Source organism: Nanorana parkeri, unplaced genomic scaffold (genome assembly GCF_000935625.1).
Source record: "Nanorana parkeri isolate BGI_ZX_2015 unplaced genomic scaffold, ASM93562v1 scaffold618, whole genome shotgun sequence".
Classification (NCBI taxonomy): domain Eukaryota; kingdom Metazoa; phylum Chordata; class Amphibia; order Anura; family Dicroglossidae; genus Nanorana; species Nanorana parkeri.
The window spans coordinates 563,660-580,676 of record NW_017306886.1 but is presented as its reverse complement, the minus strand read 5'-3'; the positions used below and the strand labels follow the sequence as shown (position 1 = coordinate 580,676).

At 38.8% G+C, this 17,017-nt stretch overlaps 1 protein-coding gene across 1 annotated transcript in view; it reads left to right on the top strand.

Moving 5' to 3' along the window:
* LOC108792234 (TGF-beta receptor type-2-like) overlaps positions 1 to 17,017 on the top strand; it is a 48,433-nt gene that overhangs the window by 27,816 nt on the left and 3,600 nt on the right. The window contains exons 4-10 of the mRNA XM_018562970.1: positions 1,146 to 1,299; positions 3,576 to 3,766; positions 4,591 to 4,659; positions 6,445 to 6,616; positions 8,445 to 8,665; positions 11,808 to 12,577; positions 13,945 to 14,086. Of these exons, the coding sequence (XP_018418472.1) occupies positions 1,146 to 1,299; positions 3,576 to 3,766; positions 4,591 to 4,659; positions 6,445 to 6,616; positions 8,445 to 8,665; positions 11,808 to 12,577; positions 13,945 to 14,086 (1,719 nt within the window). The remainder of the gene's footprint in view (positions 1 to 1,145; positions 1,300 to 3,575; positions 3,767 to 4,590; positions 4,660 to 6,444; positions 6,617 to 8,444; positions 8,666 to 11,807; positions 12,578 to 13,944; positions 14,087 to 17,017) is intronic.

Genomic DNA, 17,017 nt, shown 5'->3' with positions numbered 1-17,017 from the left:
TGTCAGGCCGAAACCGAAAGTTTTTTTTTTGTAGCCTTTTTAAAAACAAATTTAATATATATTTTTGAAACTTTGAAATTTTTTAAATATTTTATTTATTTATTTTTATTTATTTGTTTTTATTAAATAATTTGTATTTTTTAACTTTATTGCTGGGGGCTTTGGTGAAATATGACCCCTGATATTTTAATTTTAACATAGAAAAAAGATTGCGTACACAGTCCTCAATCTCTTTTTCTGCATCCCCTGTTATAAATGAACAGGAATCCTCTATACTGAGTGCCCCTGTTCATTCATAAGTTGTGTACATAGTACGAGTTACTATGTACACATTCATGAATGAAAAGGAAGTGATCTACATCATTCAATCATAACTGGTACATAGGAACTCTTACTATGTCCAGTTATTTACAAATATTTAGCGATCACTGACCGCTGAATGTTTGTAGTTGTCCGCCATCCAGGATCGGCTCTCGCAGGAGGCTGAGCCGGTGGGATGGGGAGGAGAGGTTGTTCTAGTTCGACAGCTGACTTCTCCCCCTCAATGCCGCCTTGACCTCCTGTGACAGCTGACAGCTGTCTCCGCCCATCCTGATTTGTCACAGGAGGCTGAGCGGGGCAGTGCAGGAGGAGAGCTCAGTCTCCTGTGACATTGCAGCTCACATTGCTCTCCTCCCCACTCGGCCTTCTCTGACAGTTTCTCTCCTCACTGCTGGACGCTGCGTTGTGTCAGAGGGGACACAGAGCAGCGCACAGCGGGGAGGAGAGAAAGCAGGGATGCACTGCAATTGCGGCCGAAAGATGGCACTTTCGTCATTTTGCCCGAAGTGCTATTTTCGGCCAATGTGTTTCGGCGGCAGAAATTTCGGTGTATCCCTAATATTGTGTGTGTGTCTTTATGTAGCATATAAGTATATCAGTAACATTTGATTTTCTAGTTGGCTGTACATTATAGTTCAACTTCCCCACCACTGCAACATCTATTATACCTGCCACAGACTATGTGGCCTTTCCCCAATTCCTAGACTGAAGCAATGTTTTTTTTAAACTTAAAACTGAAATTGTAGAGCTCATTCTTAGATAATTAGTGGTTTTGTATTTTGTATATGTGACTTACGTAATAAATGGTATTGATTTTTTTTTAGGTCCACCAGGTTTCGTATTCCAGGAGCTCAAAGTAACATGTGCATTTTGTGATGTGCTTCCAACAACATGTACACAAAACAAAGGTCACTGTAACAGTTCCTGTGATAAATTTTCATTTTGTGAACATGCGGATGAAGTATGTGTAGCCATATGGTAAGCAATGCAAGTTTTATTTCTTATTTTTTTAATGATTGATAGACTATATCTTTGGTTTTATGTAATCTAGCTCTTAATAGAGTTCCTAATCAGCTTATTTATATTGTTTGAATATGTTGACAAAAACGTAATATTTAACCCAAAGCAACAGGTTTTCTTAAATGGCTGGTCCGCCAGCAATATGCACATACTGTATCTACCTTCTGCTCCCCTTCTGCTTCATTCAAGCATCAGGAGTGGGGAAGTAAGCTCTGTATAAACTCACCAATGCTTTAGTTGGAGCTTGCACAGGGTGACAATGCTTCCCCCACCCCCATATGATGGTGCTTATTCAATCACCAAGTACCTGGGCTGTCAACTGAGAGGAGGGGGAATGAGTCACTTGTCCCTTCATACCTGGAAGTATATTCAAAAAAGTTTATCCTTTGGTAAGCATGCACTATATGCTTCTGCACTACATCTAACATCAGTTGCCATGCCACTTACATACAACAAAGTCTAAAGAACCTTGAGGCTAGTTTCACACCTAGACGAAATCAATACACGCGGCAATCGTGCACGATTCCACGCGGATTGCCGCTCGGTCAGGAGTCGCCAAAGTGTGAACCGATTGCGCTGTGGGTGGCATTATTTTTTAATGGCACCCTAGTCGCGCAAGGCGGGTCGTGCAGTTTTCGCAAAAAGCTGCGCGTCGTGTATCGCAAAAAGAAGGTTCTTTCTGTGATTGCAGCACGGATGTCACCCCATTGAAACCAATGGGGCCATGCGGCAATCACTGCCTGCATTGTGCAGGACCGCACCACACCCGGGACGCGCGCCCCGGGTGTTGTGCTGTGTAGTGCAGGTGTGAACCTAGCCTTATGATCCAGGTCTTCTCTGCTCAACGTCCTTCTATAGACTCCCCTTTGGTGATACAGGCTGTGTTCCTTGTATTGGGTCCTCTTCTCCACTCTCCAGTGGGAGGACTGTAATGTTAAGGACAAAAGTTTAAAATATGTTGCTCCCAAGATTTGAAACACCCTTATGGAAGGTGAGGTACTTAATACCAACAAGGGCTTGTTCTGTGTCCCAAAGACTGCACATATCCAAAGGAAAAGACCAGTCGTGCTCTGAACACAATTGAAACGCTGATAACTTTATTCATCCAGGCAACATGAACAGAAAGTCCTCGCCTGGGACGTACTAACCACACGCAGCACCTGTCCTTCCCGGCGAGCTGCCCGATATGGCCGTGTACGCAGCACAGAGCTGTACGTGCCAGCCTTTTCTCGTGTGAATGAGGCCTAAAAGTGGTCACCTGGCATACAATGTTACTGTCAATAAGTGTCACACTTAGTGACTGCGACATACATTAAACATCACTGTCATAAGGGGGTTACATTTTTAAAAAAAATAACCGCTTAGGGTGAAAAACAAATCTGCAGCTCAGCTGCAGATTTTCATTGTAATGGGGTCATTTTTATATTACTGATAGTATAAAAAATACATTTAAATATATAATTTTTATTTGTAACATTTATTTTTTTAATTTTTTTACACTTATTTTTTAAAATACTTTTCACTATTTTTTTTAAACATTTTTTTACGCTTTTGTATTTATTTATTTAGTTCTATCAAGCAGTCAATGTGAATTAATTTCACTACTGAGGAATCCATTATTGAACGTTAACCGCTGATTTTCAGCGGTTACCAGCCTGACAGAGCTCCAAATAGCTGATCACGTACAATGTACGTGAGTAGTCATTTGGGGACTTTGTAATGGGACGTACAGTGTATGTCTCCCATCATGAAGGGGTTAAGGAGTTTGCAAATTCTGCACTGTTTGAGGTATATCAGTGCCACACACTAGATTTATCTCATTCAACTCCACATGGATGGAGAAATCTATTGTATTCTGACAGCTAGCAGCAGCTTGTTGGCTGCATTCTCTGTTAAGCCAACAATTTTTTACCCAGGTTCTTCGACAAAAGTTGACAGGGCCACCCACAGCTTGAATTTTGAACGATTCAGCAGGAATTGGAAGAAATGTTATCAGTGTATCGCCAGCATGAGTCTAGGCTGAGTATTAAAAGCCTTGTCTCCCCCCCGAGACCTATCTGCTCTTAAGACCTCCTTTCCCTTAAAAAAAAAAAAAAACAGAAAAGCCTTGTCTCCTTAGTTATCAGAGCATCAGCTTCTTTAGATCCGCTGCTGATGCATTTACCTCCAAGTAAATTAAGTGTGCCATGTTACCAGTCTCTTGGTTCTACAATTATATTATGTTTTATTTGTAGGAGAAGCAATGGTTCTTCTGTCACTGAGGAAACACTGTGTCATGACCCCAAACTGGAACTGTATGGACACAAGCTGGATGACTATAACTCCTCAAAATGTCACATGAAAAAAAAGAACCACTTGGGAGAGACGATGTTCATGTGCACTTGTAACACTGATGAGTGTAATTCTAAGTTTATTTTTGAAGACGGTACGTATAATTTGTGTCTGTGAGCCCCTTTCAAATTGTAATTGTTGTTGTTCAAAGCGAAGACACAACTGTTGAGGGGCGCTGTAAAGCTTTCTCGCACAGGGCGCCTAAAGGCCTAAGGCCAGCCCTGTATCTATCTATCTTTGTACCCCATTTGCAAAAGTATATGACTCATTTTGTATAAGTAGAATTGGGCACTGTAAAACTATCCTTATAACTATTCACTTGTAAGGCTAATTACCATGCATCCAAATGAAGCTGAACGCCAGAATACAAACGTTTGCTTAAATATACTCTTCATTAATCACAAATTATATAAATCCACTTTAAGTCCACCAAATGCCTTTTTAAAGCCACAGAGCAGAGCTGTGGGAGGAGCCCAGCAGGTTCCACCTACTACAGGCTGCCTGCAGAAAACTACAGAAGGGGGTGGATACAAGACCAGCTACCCTGCACAAATTGAGAGAGCAGCAGTGACTGGTCTTTATTACAGAAATCTCTTGCACAATGTTTTTAATCTGATTAAAGGAGAACTATGAGGTGAGTGCTATGAGGTGAGTGCTTTTAATGCAAAGATCTGGAAGTAATCCAAAGCACACCAGGATTCAATTAGAAATAGACATGGCTCTTGCACTTAGAAAATATTTGCCTATTCTGGAGTTCAGCTTTAAAGTACACATAATAAGAAAGTACATGTTGGGGTTGGAAGTAGAATCAGGGATGATCACTATTTTACTTGCTGACATAAGTAGTTGGAGTTGATAGCAATTAATTCCTGAATAAATCTTATTTTCTTGCAACATGTTTTTTTTCTATTTTTACAGCAACAGCAAAAAAACATCATACAGAACCTATGAGTCACAAAGTCATAGATGAAAGCAATAATTCTAAAGGTAATGCTTTATGTTGTTACCACCATTTAGTTTACATATATAAGCTATAGACAAAACATTTTTGTGTAGATGGATAGAGTAGGGGAGAGTAGAACCCCTGTCAGCTGTGTCCCCGCTGGGGAGATTTACCCGTCTTTGTCCTTGTGACCATGGTCACTAGAGCATGAAGTGGAAGAGAATCCAAACTTTACTTTTGATACCATAACAAGAAGTAAGGGTAAGTCTTCCAATGGTTACACCTGTGACAGTTGTCTAAGTGCCCATTCACACTGAGCGTTTAATCGCGATAACGCAGCAAATTTTCCGTGCGATATTCAATAGAACAGCGTCCAATGATTTCCAATGGAGCTGTTCTATTGAACAGCTCCATGTCGCTCATCGCTTGTCGCATTTTGCTATTTTTGCATGCAGCCCGACGGTGAAGGTTTCGCGATCGTCGCTGGAACGTCTCCCTGAACAGACGCGCTATCCCGGCCATGCAAATCCGCTCTAGATAAGTGTCGCTTAGCGTGAATGGGGCCTTTGGGTGATAGCTAGCCTCACTTTTTAGAGATTTCCTCTTACTTGTACCTGTTATGTCTCTGGAACAGGAATGAAAGCGAAATCTCCCCAGCACACATAGAGCAGACAATGTTGTTTTAGCATATCCCTACTCTATCAAAAATGTAAAAAAATATTTTTAGAAGAGTAGTGAATTGATTACCAGAGAGATGCAGTATTCTAAGGATGTACAGTACCTGGTGACAAAGGAGTCAGGTAGATGGGCATACTATTAATACTAGTCTGACAAAAAGACTTCATAAGAATGGAAATGTATACCAGTTTAACTGAAAATTCAACTTGAATCCCTACATGCTAGAATAGATGGCTGTTCCCTATGGTGACATGTGCTTTTGTGGTGCAACCTTGTGAGCAGTGTATGGTAATGGTCAGACTTACAGAGTTATTCACAAAAGGGTGAATAGTTTGGAGAAGGCAGGAGAAGTGAACAATCTAGGACAACATAGCTGATTTGGAAAAAATTCTCCAGTTCGGCTCACTTTCTAGTTCAGCAATGTTGTCCTAGATTGTTCACTTCTCCTGCCTTCTGCAAACTCTTCACCCTTTTGTGAATAACCCTGTTAGTAATCTACGCACTTCAGTCCACCAATTGCTTTAATTTGCTTAAGCATTAAATGTAAAGTGACACACATAAGAATTACGTGAATTTGTTGCATGTTTTGCAAAAAAACTTGCAGGGCTTTCATGAATTTTACATAGTATTTGAGGTTGGATAAAGACACAAGTCCATCAAGTCCAACCTTTTGTGTGCATGTATATGGTTCTGCTGATGTGTGCGTATGTAGAGGTCCCTATGTAATCTCGTTCTTAAGTGTACCTTCAGCCCTGTATATTATGGTCCCTAAGGAAATCGTCCAAAAGCTTCTTGAATGATCCCACACTCTCAGCTGCAATCACGGCATGTGGCAGCGAGTTCCAGACCCTAACTGCTCTAACTGAAAAGAAACTCATTCGCCCCTTGTGCTGACATTTTTTCTCCACCAGTTTAAGGTGGTGGCCTCTAGTTTTTTTATGGAGTTAATCGTAAAGAGTTTGTTGCTCTTTTTTTGGCGGAGGAGTTTCTAATACAGCCATTCCTTCAGAAAAGCATTGCAAATGTTATATTGAATCACCGACACTGTTTTTAGCACACAAAATAGATAATTTGTTGTTAGCCATACTGTATATTTTTATATTGTAGAATATATTTGAATCCTGTTTCACTTTAATTAAATTCTTCTGTAGGCAAGATACCTGACTGGCACAGTGAACCTGGAGGAAAGGTGGCATTTAAGCATTTGTGCAGGTTTTGTGATAGTCTACCATCAACATGTTTAATAAGTGATGGGAATTGTAAGAGCACCTGTGACAAAACTGCCTTTTGTGAATTCTATGATGAAGTGTGTGTGGCAATATGGTAAGGCCAGATTTTGATTTTTGTTTTACTGGCACTATAAAAATCATTTAAACTGCATTGATAGTGTGGTATATTTATGATATAACATATGTTTCCTAGTAGTTTTTGTTTAAATATAAAGATTACTTGTTCCATCTTCTATAAAGTTTTAGCATTAAAATTTCAACTTCTAATATAATGCCTTGACAAGCTGTCGGGCTGACAAAGGGATGAGGGATGTTGGTTGATATTACCCAAATATGGCATTGGCCATATCTGGCAATGATGTCAGCCAGCAGCACCCTAGGCTCCTTGTTAACAGCTTAGGCTTGGTCTTAATTACTGACATTTTGCATATTAGGAAACAGGGGGTAATTAAGATCAACTCTTCTTTTATAATCAGTTAAACATTATTTTTTTTTTAACCTGTTGCAGCCATAGCGACAGGTTCTTAAAGTGATGGTAATAGAGCTACCAGAATCCATTGCACATGTCGGAACTGAAACTAAAACTGTTGCAAGGCTTTCATTAATTAGGTGTAGGTTGTTTTAAAGGGACCATACTATCTAAAAAATGCTTTATTGTATTCCCATAAACGTGTTTTGCCAGCAGTACCGTTAATATCAGTGGAGGATGTGTTTTGGCCGAAATAAGGTTTTAAAGGCTGCCAGGAAAACTGTAAACCACTAAAAACATGTGAATGGAAACTATACCATTGAATCTAACAATACAGGAATTACCATGCAGTTTTTGTTTGGCTTATGTTGCTGCAAAAACCCAAACAGGGAAGTCCTTAGATGTGATGTCTGCATTAGAGTTTGGTATTTTTTTTCCTCTATTTTCTTCTAATGATTTTGCCAATAACAGACATCCTGTCCTAGGTTGACAATGTTCCTTCACCATACTGTATCTATAGAGGAACAGCATTGACACCTCCCCCTCTCCTCATCTCCAAAATCTAGGAGGAGGTGTTCTGTCATCCAGCCTCTGCTACTAACACACTTCCTGATAACACTGTTTGAAATAACAGTATAGCTCAAAATTGCTGACATGATCAACAAGTATTTTTGCACTTATCCAACATATAATACAACTCTTTTAGTGATATATTTAGGCCTTGTTCACACCAAGCGTGTTCCAAGAGCAGAGCAGTTACAGACCGCATCAAAACTGTGTCCAATGTATTCCAATGGTATTTTGGGCTCTAGTTCACACCGCAGCGTTCAGTTCCAGAGCATGTAAAAAAACTGCAGCAAGCCCTATTGTACCTGCTCTGGAACGTTTACCAAAAACGGCCCGGAACGCATCAAAAACGCGACACAACCCACTACACTGCGTGTGCAGAAACTCCTGCAGATCTGGTCTGCATTTGGTGTGAACAAGGCCTAAGTGGAGAAGAGTTAGAACCGCTATCATGTTTTTATTGTTGTCTATGGGGTCTATTCCCGAAGCTGCCGAAGGATCTGGCCGTGCCGATGTACGGCTGATTTCAGCCGATGTACGGCTGAAATTAGCCGTACCAGCCTGAAGTGAATAGCCGAACAGTGTTCGGCTCACTTCACTTCAGATCGGTCATTCACTCGGCTGCCCTCGGCAGCTTCGTGAATAGACCCCTATGTCTCTACTGTGTAGATCTGCCTACAGGATTTCACTAAGACAGGATGGGAGAAGAAATCGCCTCTCCAGTGAGACAAACAGCATAAAAAAACTAACAGTTGTCACTCAAAACGGACGGTCTAGTTTTTGAATGATTTATAAAAAAAAAATGTTGAGACTGCAAAAAAGTAACTTTTTTTAATGCCAATTTTTTAACTGCATAAATGTGAATTGCTTTTTTTTTTTTTTGAAGGAAACATAATGACACTCATATAACTGAGGAAACACTGTGCCATAGCCCCAAACATGAACTTTATGGTCACATGCTTGATGAGTACACCGAACCATCTTGTACAATGAAAGAAAAAAAGATGGCTGGCGGTACAATGTTTATGTGCTCTTGCTCTGAAGATGAGTGCAACGAAAAGTTTACAATACAAGGTACATCTGACTTACTTTTTGATACAACCCAATGTACTTTTTCATGTATAATCACTCAGCAATATGGGTGATGTCAATCACCCTTTTATATCGCCAATGTATTTGAGGTTGCATTAACTGTTTTTCTATAGCTCTGTGCACATTGCTGTTATTATCATACATTTAACACCCCATGGTAGCATCAGGGTTCAAGGCTGCCAAAGGGGAGCAAATCAGAGGAGGTAATTGTTATGGTTTACATACACTTTAAAATTAGTAGATTTTAACAATGTGAAATCTATAGCTAGGAGTAGTTAGTCACATTATACTGGAACAATGGAATGGGGCTAACTACTACTAACTATACCATGACCTATGTAAATAAGATCCTTCACAGACATTTAAAAATATAGTTGTAATTGTGAACTTTATGGTTAGTTGAATAAGTAGGAAAAGGGAGTTATGTATGTGTGGGTCCTGTCTTAACATAACTGCTAGTCATATGTCACTTCCTAAGGAGCCTCTTTTGTCTTCCTACATATAATAGAAACATGAGGGAGTGAAGAGTGAGTGGTCTTCCTCAGCTCAAGACCCCACCCTGGCTTGGAAAAATGTGTAACTGGTAGAAACGGAAAATGTTATAATTCTTATTATAGACATGTCACCTGTTCTCAGCACATTTTTAATGCATCTTATGCTACAGAGCAGATGAGTTCACTGTAGATCAATTATTTTTAAAATAAAGCAGATTTTTTTTTCTAGAAAAGATTGATTTATAATGAACTCAGCTGGAGATTCTGCCTGCAGATGGATGCTTTTGTTTCATCATGTGTATATCATCTGTATAGTAAACCTACATACAGTCATTTATGAACATTTCATTGGGTAAAATAAGAAGGACATAGAAACTCAATGTTATTCTTTACATTTTAATTACATTGCAGTATATCTGTTTAGGTATAAATACGTATTTTATACATTTCTACATTTATATATGTATTTTATACATTTCCCTATTTCATTCAACCTCTTCAAAAGCTACGAGGACAGGCTGATACATTTTGCCTCCACTTCAATAGAAAATGAATGGGAAAAGATATTTCTATATATACCTACATCATTTATTTTCAAAGCTGCATATTTATTGTTCTACAGAATCACAACACATTTCAATACACTTCTTCTAACTCTGCACTAGTTTTTGAAAACCGTCCTTAAAACAAAATGGTGTTTTGTTTTTGAAACCATTTCCTCACTGCTAACTTTACCTCTTCATCACAGATAAAGCCCAGTGCTTTATTTGTGATGAAGAGGTGAAGTCTACAAGTGTTCCTTTAGCAGGACCTGGTGGAAATGACTAGAAGCCAGGTCTGGGTTATATGGTAGATTTGTGTGTAGCCCTGGTGTTGTCATGTTGAAGAATTGTTTCATTTCTTCATTTCTTCCAATGCATTTAATTCTTCTTTTTAATGCACTGAGAGTTTCATTGTAACCTTCATAGTTTATCTCAGTACAAATGAGTAAAGTAAACGTGGGATTGTAGTCCATCACAGGAGCGAGCTCTAGAAGGAAGGACAGTGTCTGCACCAATTCAGAGATGATTTGAGGATCTACAGCTGAGCGATACACAAATAAAATACATTTTTGTTAATAGTTAAGGTACTTGAAAGCATTTTTAAGATTTAAATCCGGAGTTTAGTCTCACTTTAAATTAAATTTAATGTGAGGTTAACCTTTAATAGGAGCTATATGAGGACATGCTCATGCTTAGTGCTTAACCAATAAATTAAAAGTGTGTAAAAAAACAAAAAGTATAACCTGGTATAGATATCTACTATGCAGGCCCTAATAAGGGTTCCATTAACAAAAGCTGGAACTCAGCAATTGCTCTTTTATATAGTCATGTATTAGTGTTTTATATAAATGAAAACAGAAGTCTGGACAGCTTTCCTTGTTAGCAGCAGCAGGAAAGCAAATGGTCTTTCTGTGTTAGATGTGATGTTTCCTTTCTGTGCTCAGCAATGAAGACAATCACAGCAAGCTGATGCTCAGCTCCTGCAGACAGCTAAATAATACACTGTATAAATATCACTTACCTCACATTTATCCTGGCAGTAAGCTTACATTACCTTCAGACTGCAAGACATTAGCTAATGACCAGCGCTACTTGCTGCATGTTCTAAAATGAAATCGGAATGATTGCATGATATGTCAGCACTATACTAATATGAATGATAGAATGAGCAGCACATAGATTTCAAGAAAAGATAGACAGAACAATGGTCTTAATCAAATCATTATTTATAGTGAGTGATAATTCTAGTTTATGTGTTGCTTGGTTGCATGTATTTATTTTATTGTTAAACTGTGCTACATTAGCTATTTATACTTTTTGGTAGCAATTGCACACAGTTATCTTGCAAGCCACTGCATGAAGGGTCCTTTCATGTTGGCACTTAACAAACCAAGACTCCATTGAAGAGTTTCTAAAGTAGTATGGACCTCTCAACAATGAATCCAGGTCAAACAAATCTACATTTCCCAGCAAAGTATTTATTTACATCTTTGCCCAAGCATTTAGACTTGCCATGTTTTCAAACAGCTGGCTCCAACTCTCTCGGCCCTGCTACCCATGTGCAGTACAAGATCATAAGGGACAGAGCAGTCTCCAGTAGCTGTCAATCCTCTAGCTTAGAAAAGAGAGGAGGAAAGAATGGGAGGATTGACTTGCTCTGCTGTGGCTCCCAGGACCCTACAAGGGAAAAGGAGCTACCCTAACGGCAGGTTCACACCATTTTCCGGTCCAGAACATGCCTGTAGTTCCAGTGCATTCCAGACCAGACAAAATGAGACATGCAGTATTTTTCTGGTCTGGTCTGGAACAGACTGTGCTGGTGGGATCAGAGGCCAGAAATAGCATAGGGATACATTAGGATGCATTTTGGGTCTGGAAACAATCTTGTCTGATCTGGAGATGATCTGGATGTGCGAATGGGCCCTAAAACAAGATATCAGTGCCAGAGCTCAGGTGACCAGCTGATTCTACAGGAAAGTAAAACGTTTAAACATCTAGTAGCAGCATCCAAGTGATACAATCAGCATTAAAAACCGTTTGGCTTTAATTTCACTTCAAAGCTATTGCTGTTGCATTCTTAATCATTCTTATATAAATCACATTTTTTTTTAGAACTTAAAGGCCCGGACACAACCATTGTTGCACTAGCAAGTCTTCTTCCACCAGTTGCCATTGCAGGTGCAGTAATCATCATTTTTTATTGTTACCGAGTTCATAGAAAAAATAAGCTGAACAAGAACTGGGACAGTAACCAAAAATGCAGCAAACATCGACATATGGACTGTTCCATTATGCTAGATGATGACCGTTCAGATATAAGTTCGACATGTGCCAACAATCTGAATCACAACACTGAACTTCTTCCCATTGAACTGGACACTTTGGTTGGAAAAGGACGATTTGCTGAAGTTTACAAAGCCAAACTCAAACAAAACACTTCAGACCAGTTTGAAACAGTAGCTGTCAAAATTTTTCCATATGAAGAATATGCATCTTGGAAAATGGAGAAGGAAATTTTTTCAGATATTAATCTAAAACATGAAAATGTTTTACAGTTTTTGACTGCTGAAGAGAGGAAAACAGATGTTGGAAAGCAATACTGGTTAATTACAGCGTTCCACTCTAAAGGCAATTTACAGGAATATTTATCAAGACACATCATTTGTTGGGAAGACCTCTTACTGCTTGGTGGCTCTTTGGCTCGCGGGGTTGCCCACTTACATAGTGACCAGACACCATGTGGAAGACCAAAGACTCCAATAGTGCATCGAGATTTGAAAAGCTCAAATATACTCGTTAAAAATGACCTCACTTGTTGTTTATGCGACTTTGGATTATCTCTGTGGTTGGATCCATCTCTTTCAGTGGATGATCTTGCTAATAGTGGACAGGTAGGTCTGAAAATGGCATTTGAACATACTGTATAAAAAGCATGGTGTATATCAGGCTTTGTTCCATATGGTTAAAATTTGAACATACTGTATAAAAAGCATGGTGTATATCAGGCTTTGTTCCATATGGTTAAAATTTGAACATACTGTATAAAAAGCATGGTGTATATCAGGCTTTGTTCCATATGGTTAAAATACTCTTTGATGATTTTAAAAAAAATTACCTACAGAGTAGTATGAGCTTGTTTTGAAGGTCAGGTACCCCTAGTTACAACTGTTTCATACTGACACATGTGGTGTCATCTGGGAAGAAAGTAAAGGGAATAAAATGTCCATAATGAGAACTAAGTGTAATAAATGTCTGACAGACGTTCTGACCATTTTTTACTTTTCTGTGTCTTTGTAGAATACATTTTCTTTCACTTCTTGTTCCGCTGTTACTTGAATAGCAAAAAATATGTGTATAGTAGTATGACTAGACTCCTTGAGTGGACAAGCATAAGTAGTACAATTCCTGAAATTTTCAGGCAGCTTTCTGTCAACAAGGGTATCCCAAGGAGTCACCAAAAATGTTTGTAGAGGTTCAGGTATTTACTCTTCTTACTCTGTCAAAACCATAATACTTGTGCAAGTCTAATTTCCTTTACCATAAAGGTATTGATGCCATGTTGCTTTCATAATGAGTTTTGAGGTCAACTGGAGTAGATAAGCTAGCACTACAATATTTCTTCAAAATGGAGGAATCAGATTTATGTCCATTTTACAACACCAACAACAGGAAATGTGAGGAATGCTGTTTGCAGCACAGTAGTTGTGACAGTGCAGCAGGGGTGTGCCGGACAACTGTAGAGAGACCACAGCTCTCACAGCATGGTGGTCCTCATATTTAGCCAGCTGCCGGAAAATGGAGTTTGGGGTAAGGAAAAATAAAAGCAGAACTATCCAACAGTTACCTAGGTTACAATCAGGCTGCAAGGCTGCTTTGTGGTGCACTGCAGTGTGTTACTGCACACACATTGATGTGCTTTAAGCCACACAATAACCTTCATTGCGTTAAGACAGCCTATTCTTTTTAAAATCATCTCAGCACACCTAAAACCAGTCATGACTCTTTTTTGGCTACGTGGCATACTACAACACATGGTGGTTCTTTACTGTGTGCTGCAGTGCAGATCTGTGAGCTTAATGTGTTGGGGTGCTTTTCAGTATTAATGGCTTTGTCATGCATTAGTGAATACATGCTGCAGTACCATGCATTTTAGTAACAATTCTGTTAACACGCGCAACGCGGTGTAAAGCCAGCCTAACAGAATTATGTAATTGCTCTTATAAATGTATGTTTACATCCTTTATGTTTGTATCTTCAGGTTGGAACTGCCAGATATATGGCTCCAGAAGTCCTTGAATCCAGAATAAATTTGGAAAATATGGAATCATTTAAACAGACAGATGTGTATTCCATGGCACTTGTGTTATGGGAAATTACATCCCGCTGTAATGCAGTTGGAGGTAACCAAATATTTTATTTGTGGAGTATTATTGTAGCAAAGTTGTCATACAGTATCAGCTTTGTTTTCCATGAGGTAATACTATTTTACATTTTGCAAAATGTACAGGCTAATCCAATTTTTAATTATGCCACTGTTTGCCACTTTCTATTTTTATAAGCTCATATATAAACAGTAAATACCTACTTATGATGCTTAATCAATTAGTAACATGTCTGAGATTTAATATATTTAAAAAATTATGAGAATGTAGACAGGTTATGGTGAGGTGGGCTGTATGCAGTTTGGAATACATGATTCTATAATATTAGTCTGTACATTTGTTAGCAACCAGTAGTTCTGGATGCACTGTTTGATCACAGGCATAAATCAATGATGTTTATGGCTCTACCCATTAGCCTTACAGAAGGAATAAACCTTTGATTTTCTGGGTTTCTGTTTGAGGAAGGCTCTACTGGGATTTTTGTTATACAATGGTACTTATAATATATACATGCTTGTCAGGCCTTCATATGTCGCAAAGTTTAAAAAAAATTGGCTATCAGGATTTAAATCTGTTAACAAAAAATTGCTAGATCTCATTCTGAGGTGGTGTTACCACCCTCGCAGTATAATGATGCAGAGCGTGGCACTGACATTATCACCGCTCACTGCATCATTAAGAACCACTTGAGAATATCTAAAGAAAATTCTGCAGATCACATGGACATCTGAAAATGTAAGTGCCCCCACCCCCACCAAAGAGTGGGGGTGGGGGGCACTGGGGGAGTAACTGGAGCCCAGGGTTGGGAACCTGTCCAAAATGAAATATGGGTACTACCATTGCCAGCTGTTGTTTGGAGAGTCTAACTTTTGTCATGTTTGCTCATGCATTCTTTATTTTTGGAATGATTCACTAAACGAGGTAAAGAGTTTTTACCTAACAAAGTGAATATTGCAGTATATGTAAACACACAACACCAAAACACATCTGAATTAATGGAATATTCAGTGCTTAACAAATTTGCATTAAGATTTGTCAAAAAAACACATTTGTAATCTTTTAGAAAAATTGTATTCAACGGTGACGTAACCATACAGCCTTCCTTTTGGTCCCTTTTCCACATGGGGGGCAGCTGAAGTTTTAAGTAGAACATGGTTTTCAAATACGCCCAGAGAAGGAATTAGGGCAGCTCCTTATACTGCTGTCAATCATTGGAGAGGAGGGGCAGGGCTCATATGATACTTCACAGTAGGTGTGGCCCTCCATCCACCACAGTTGGACTCTACAGATGAGCAGAGTGACATTACACACACAGCAGAAAAGTACTTTCCCTATCTGAGTGCGATTTGGTTTTGACAGTGAGGCTCCTGCTGGCAGCCACTGTCAGTTACCACAGCGGGGCTGGACAGAGGGTGTGGCAGAGGAACTGACTACAGGACATACTGGCACTTCGGGCATTGGTATGGCATCCTATATCTCCAAAGAAGAAGGACACGATATGTAAACTAATCACGCCATGCATGGATCCCGTTCTGAACTGTATGTTTTCAGAATGAAAAAGGGCAAAGGGGGGACTGTCAGAATCACCAGGTTTTTCTGAAGAATTCAAGCAATAAAAAAAGAGCAGATAAAAAAAGAAAATTAAAGAACAGATATGTACTGTATATGTAAAATAATGTTGGGGGGTATCAGACACTTTAACTGAGCTAGGTAAGTTTAGTAAAGCAAAGCTGTATGAATTAGCATTAAATACTAAATCATTAGCAAAGGTCATTTAAAACCCAGCTTTATGCTTGCACATGATTGATGTGAACATAAGTTTAACTCATTAATTAAGCTATGTGAAAATTCACTTTGTAAAGTGAACATTCTTTACTTCAGTAAACCAACCCCAGTAAATTATTGACCAGGTATTCATTTCAGATGTTCAAACATTTCTAGTTCCACACTAGTTGTGGGTCATTGATTTACTATACGGTGCAGCAAGGAAAATGATGAAAGTCGCGGCAGTAGCTCCCATATCTCTTTTCTGACAGGCTCCGTTTAAGGAAAATATTTACTTTTATTATCTCAGATATATTCAAATACATTCATGAATGCTGTGCAGAGTTTGAATGCTTTTAAATTGTATTAAGCAAAACCAATAATTATAATGACTAAGGGGCTAGAATACAATTTCTTCCGTACTTGAGCTGTATCTATTTCTCGCTGTGATTTAAAAAAAAGGGAATCTGAGGTGAAGGCATTAGTAACCACAGCATACCATTGTAAATTATTATACTTTGCGTCTTACACAGCAGCCCTTGAACAAATTCCTGCAGTGTCTTGATTTTTCAAAACAACATGAGCTGAATGTATCTCCCCTCTTGGTATTTTCATTAGACCTCAGCAGTAGAATGGCCTATATGAATATTTACAGGAACTACATCCCCCAGGGCTCTGATGCGTAAATTGTTCTGTCACTGAGCATTAGTTAGAGGTTACAATAACAAACTAGATAAAGTAAAAGAAGCTGAAACATTTTCCAAATGCTGCAATTATATATGCTTGCCCTCTATAAAGGTCATTTGGACAGTAACCACAAAACATTTTAATTACTGTTTTTTGTTTTTTTTTGTGTGAAACAAAATATCAATAGAGATAAATCGGCCCCTTTGATAGATTTGAAAGACTTTTTGGTATCATTTTTTAATTTTTTTGAGCACTTTAGTTCCTGGAAAACTGGGGCTGATGTATAAATGTTCCACCCAGCATATAGCTTGGCAAATGCCATTCGCATGGCATTGCCATAACTAGAAAATTCCTATGCCCCCATGGCTCCATCTAGTGGCTGGAATTGAATACATGGAATTGAGTACATCAGCCCCTTTGTGTGTGTGCAGATTTAAATTGTATGTATGTATACTGTATATATACTGTATATATACTGTATGTATATATACACATTAT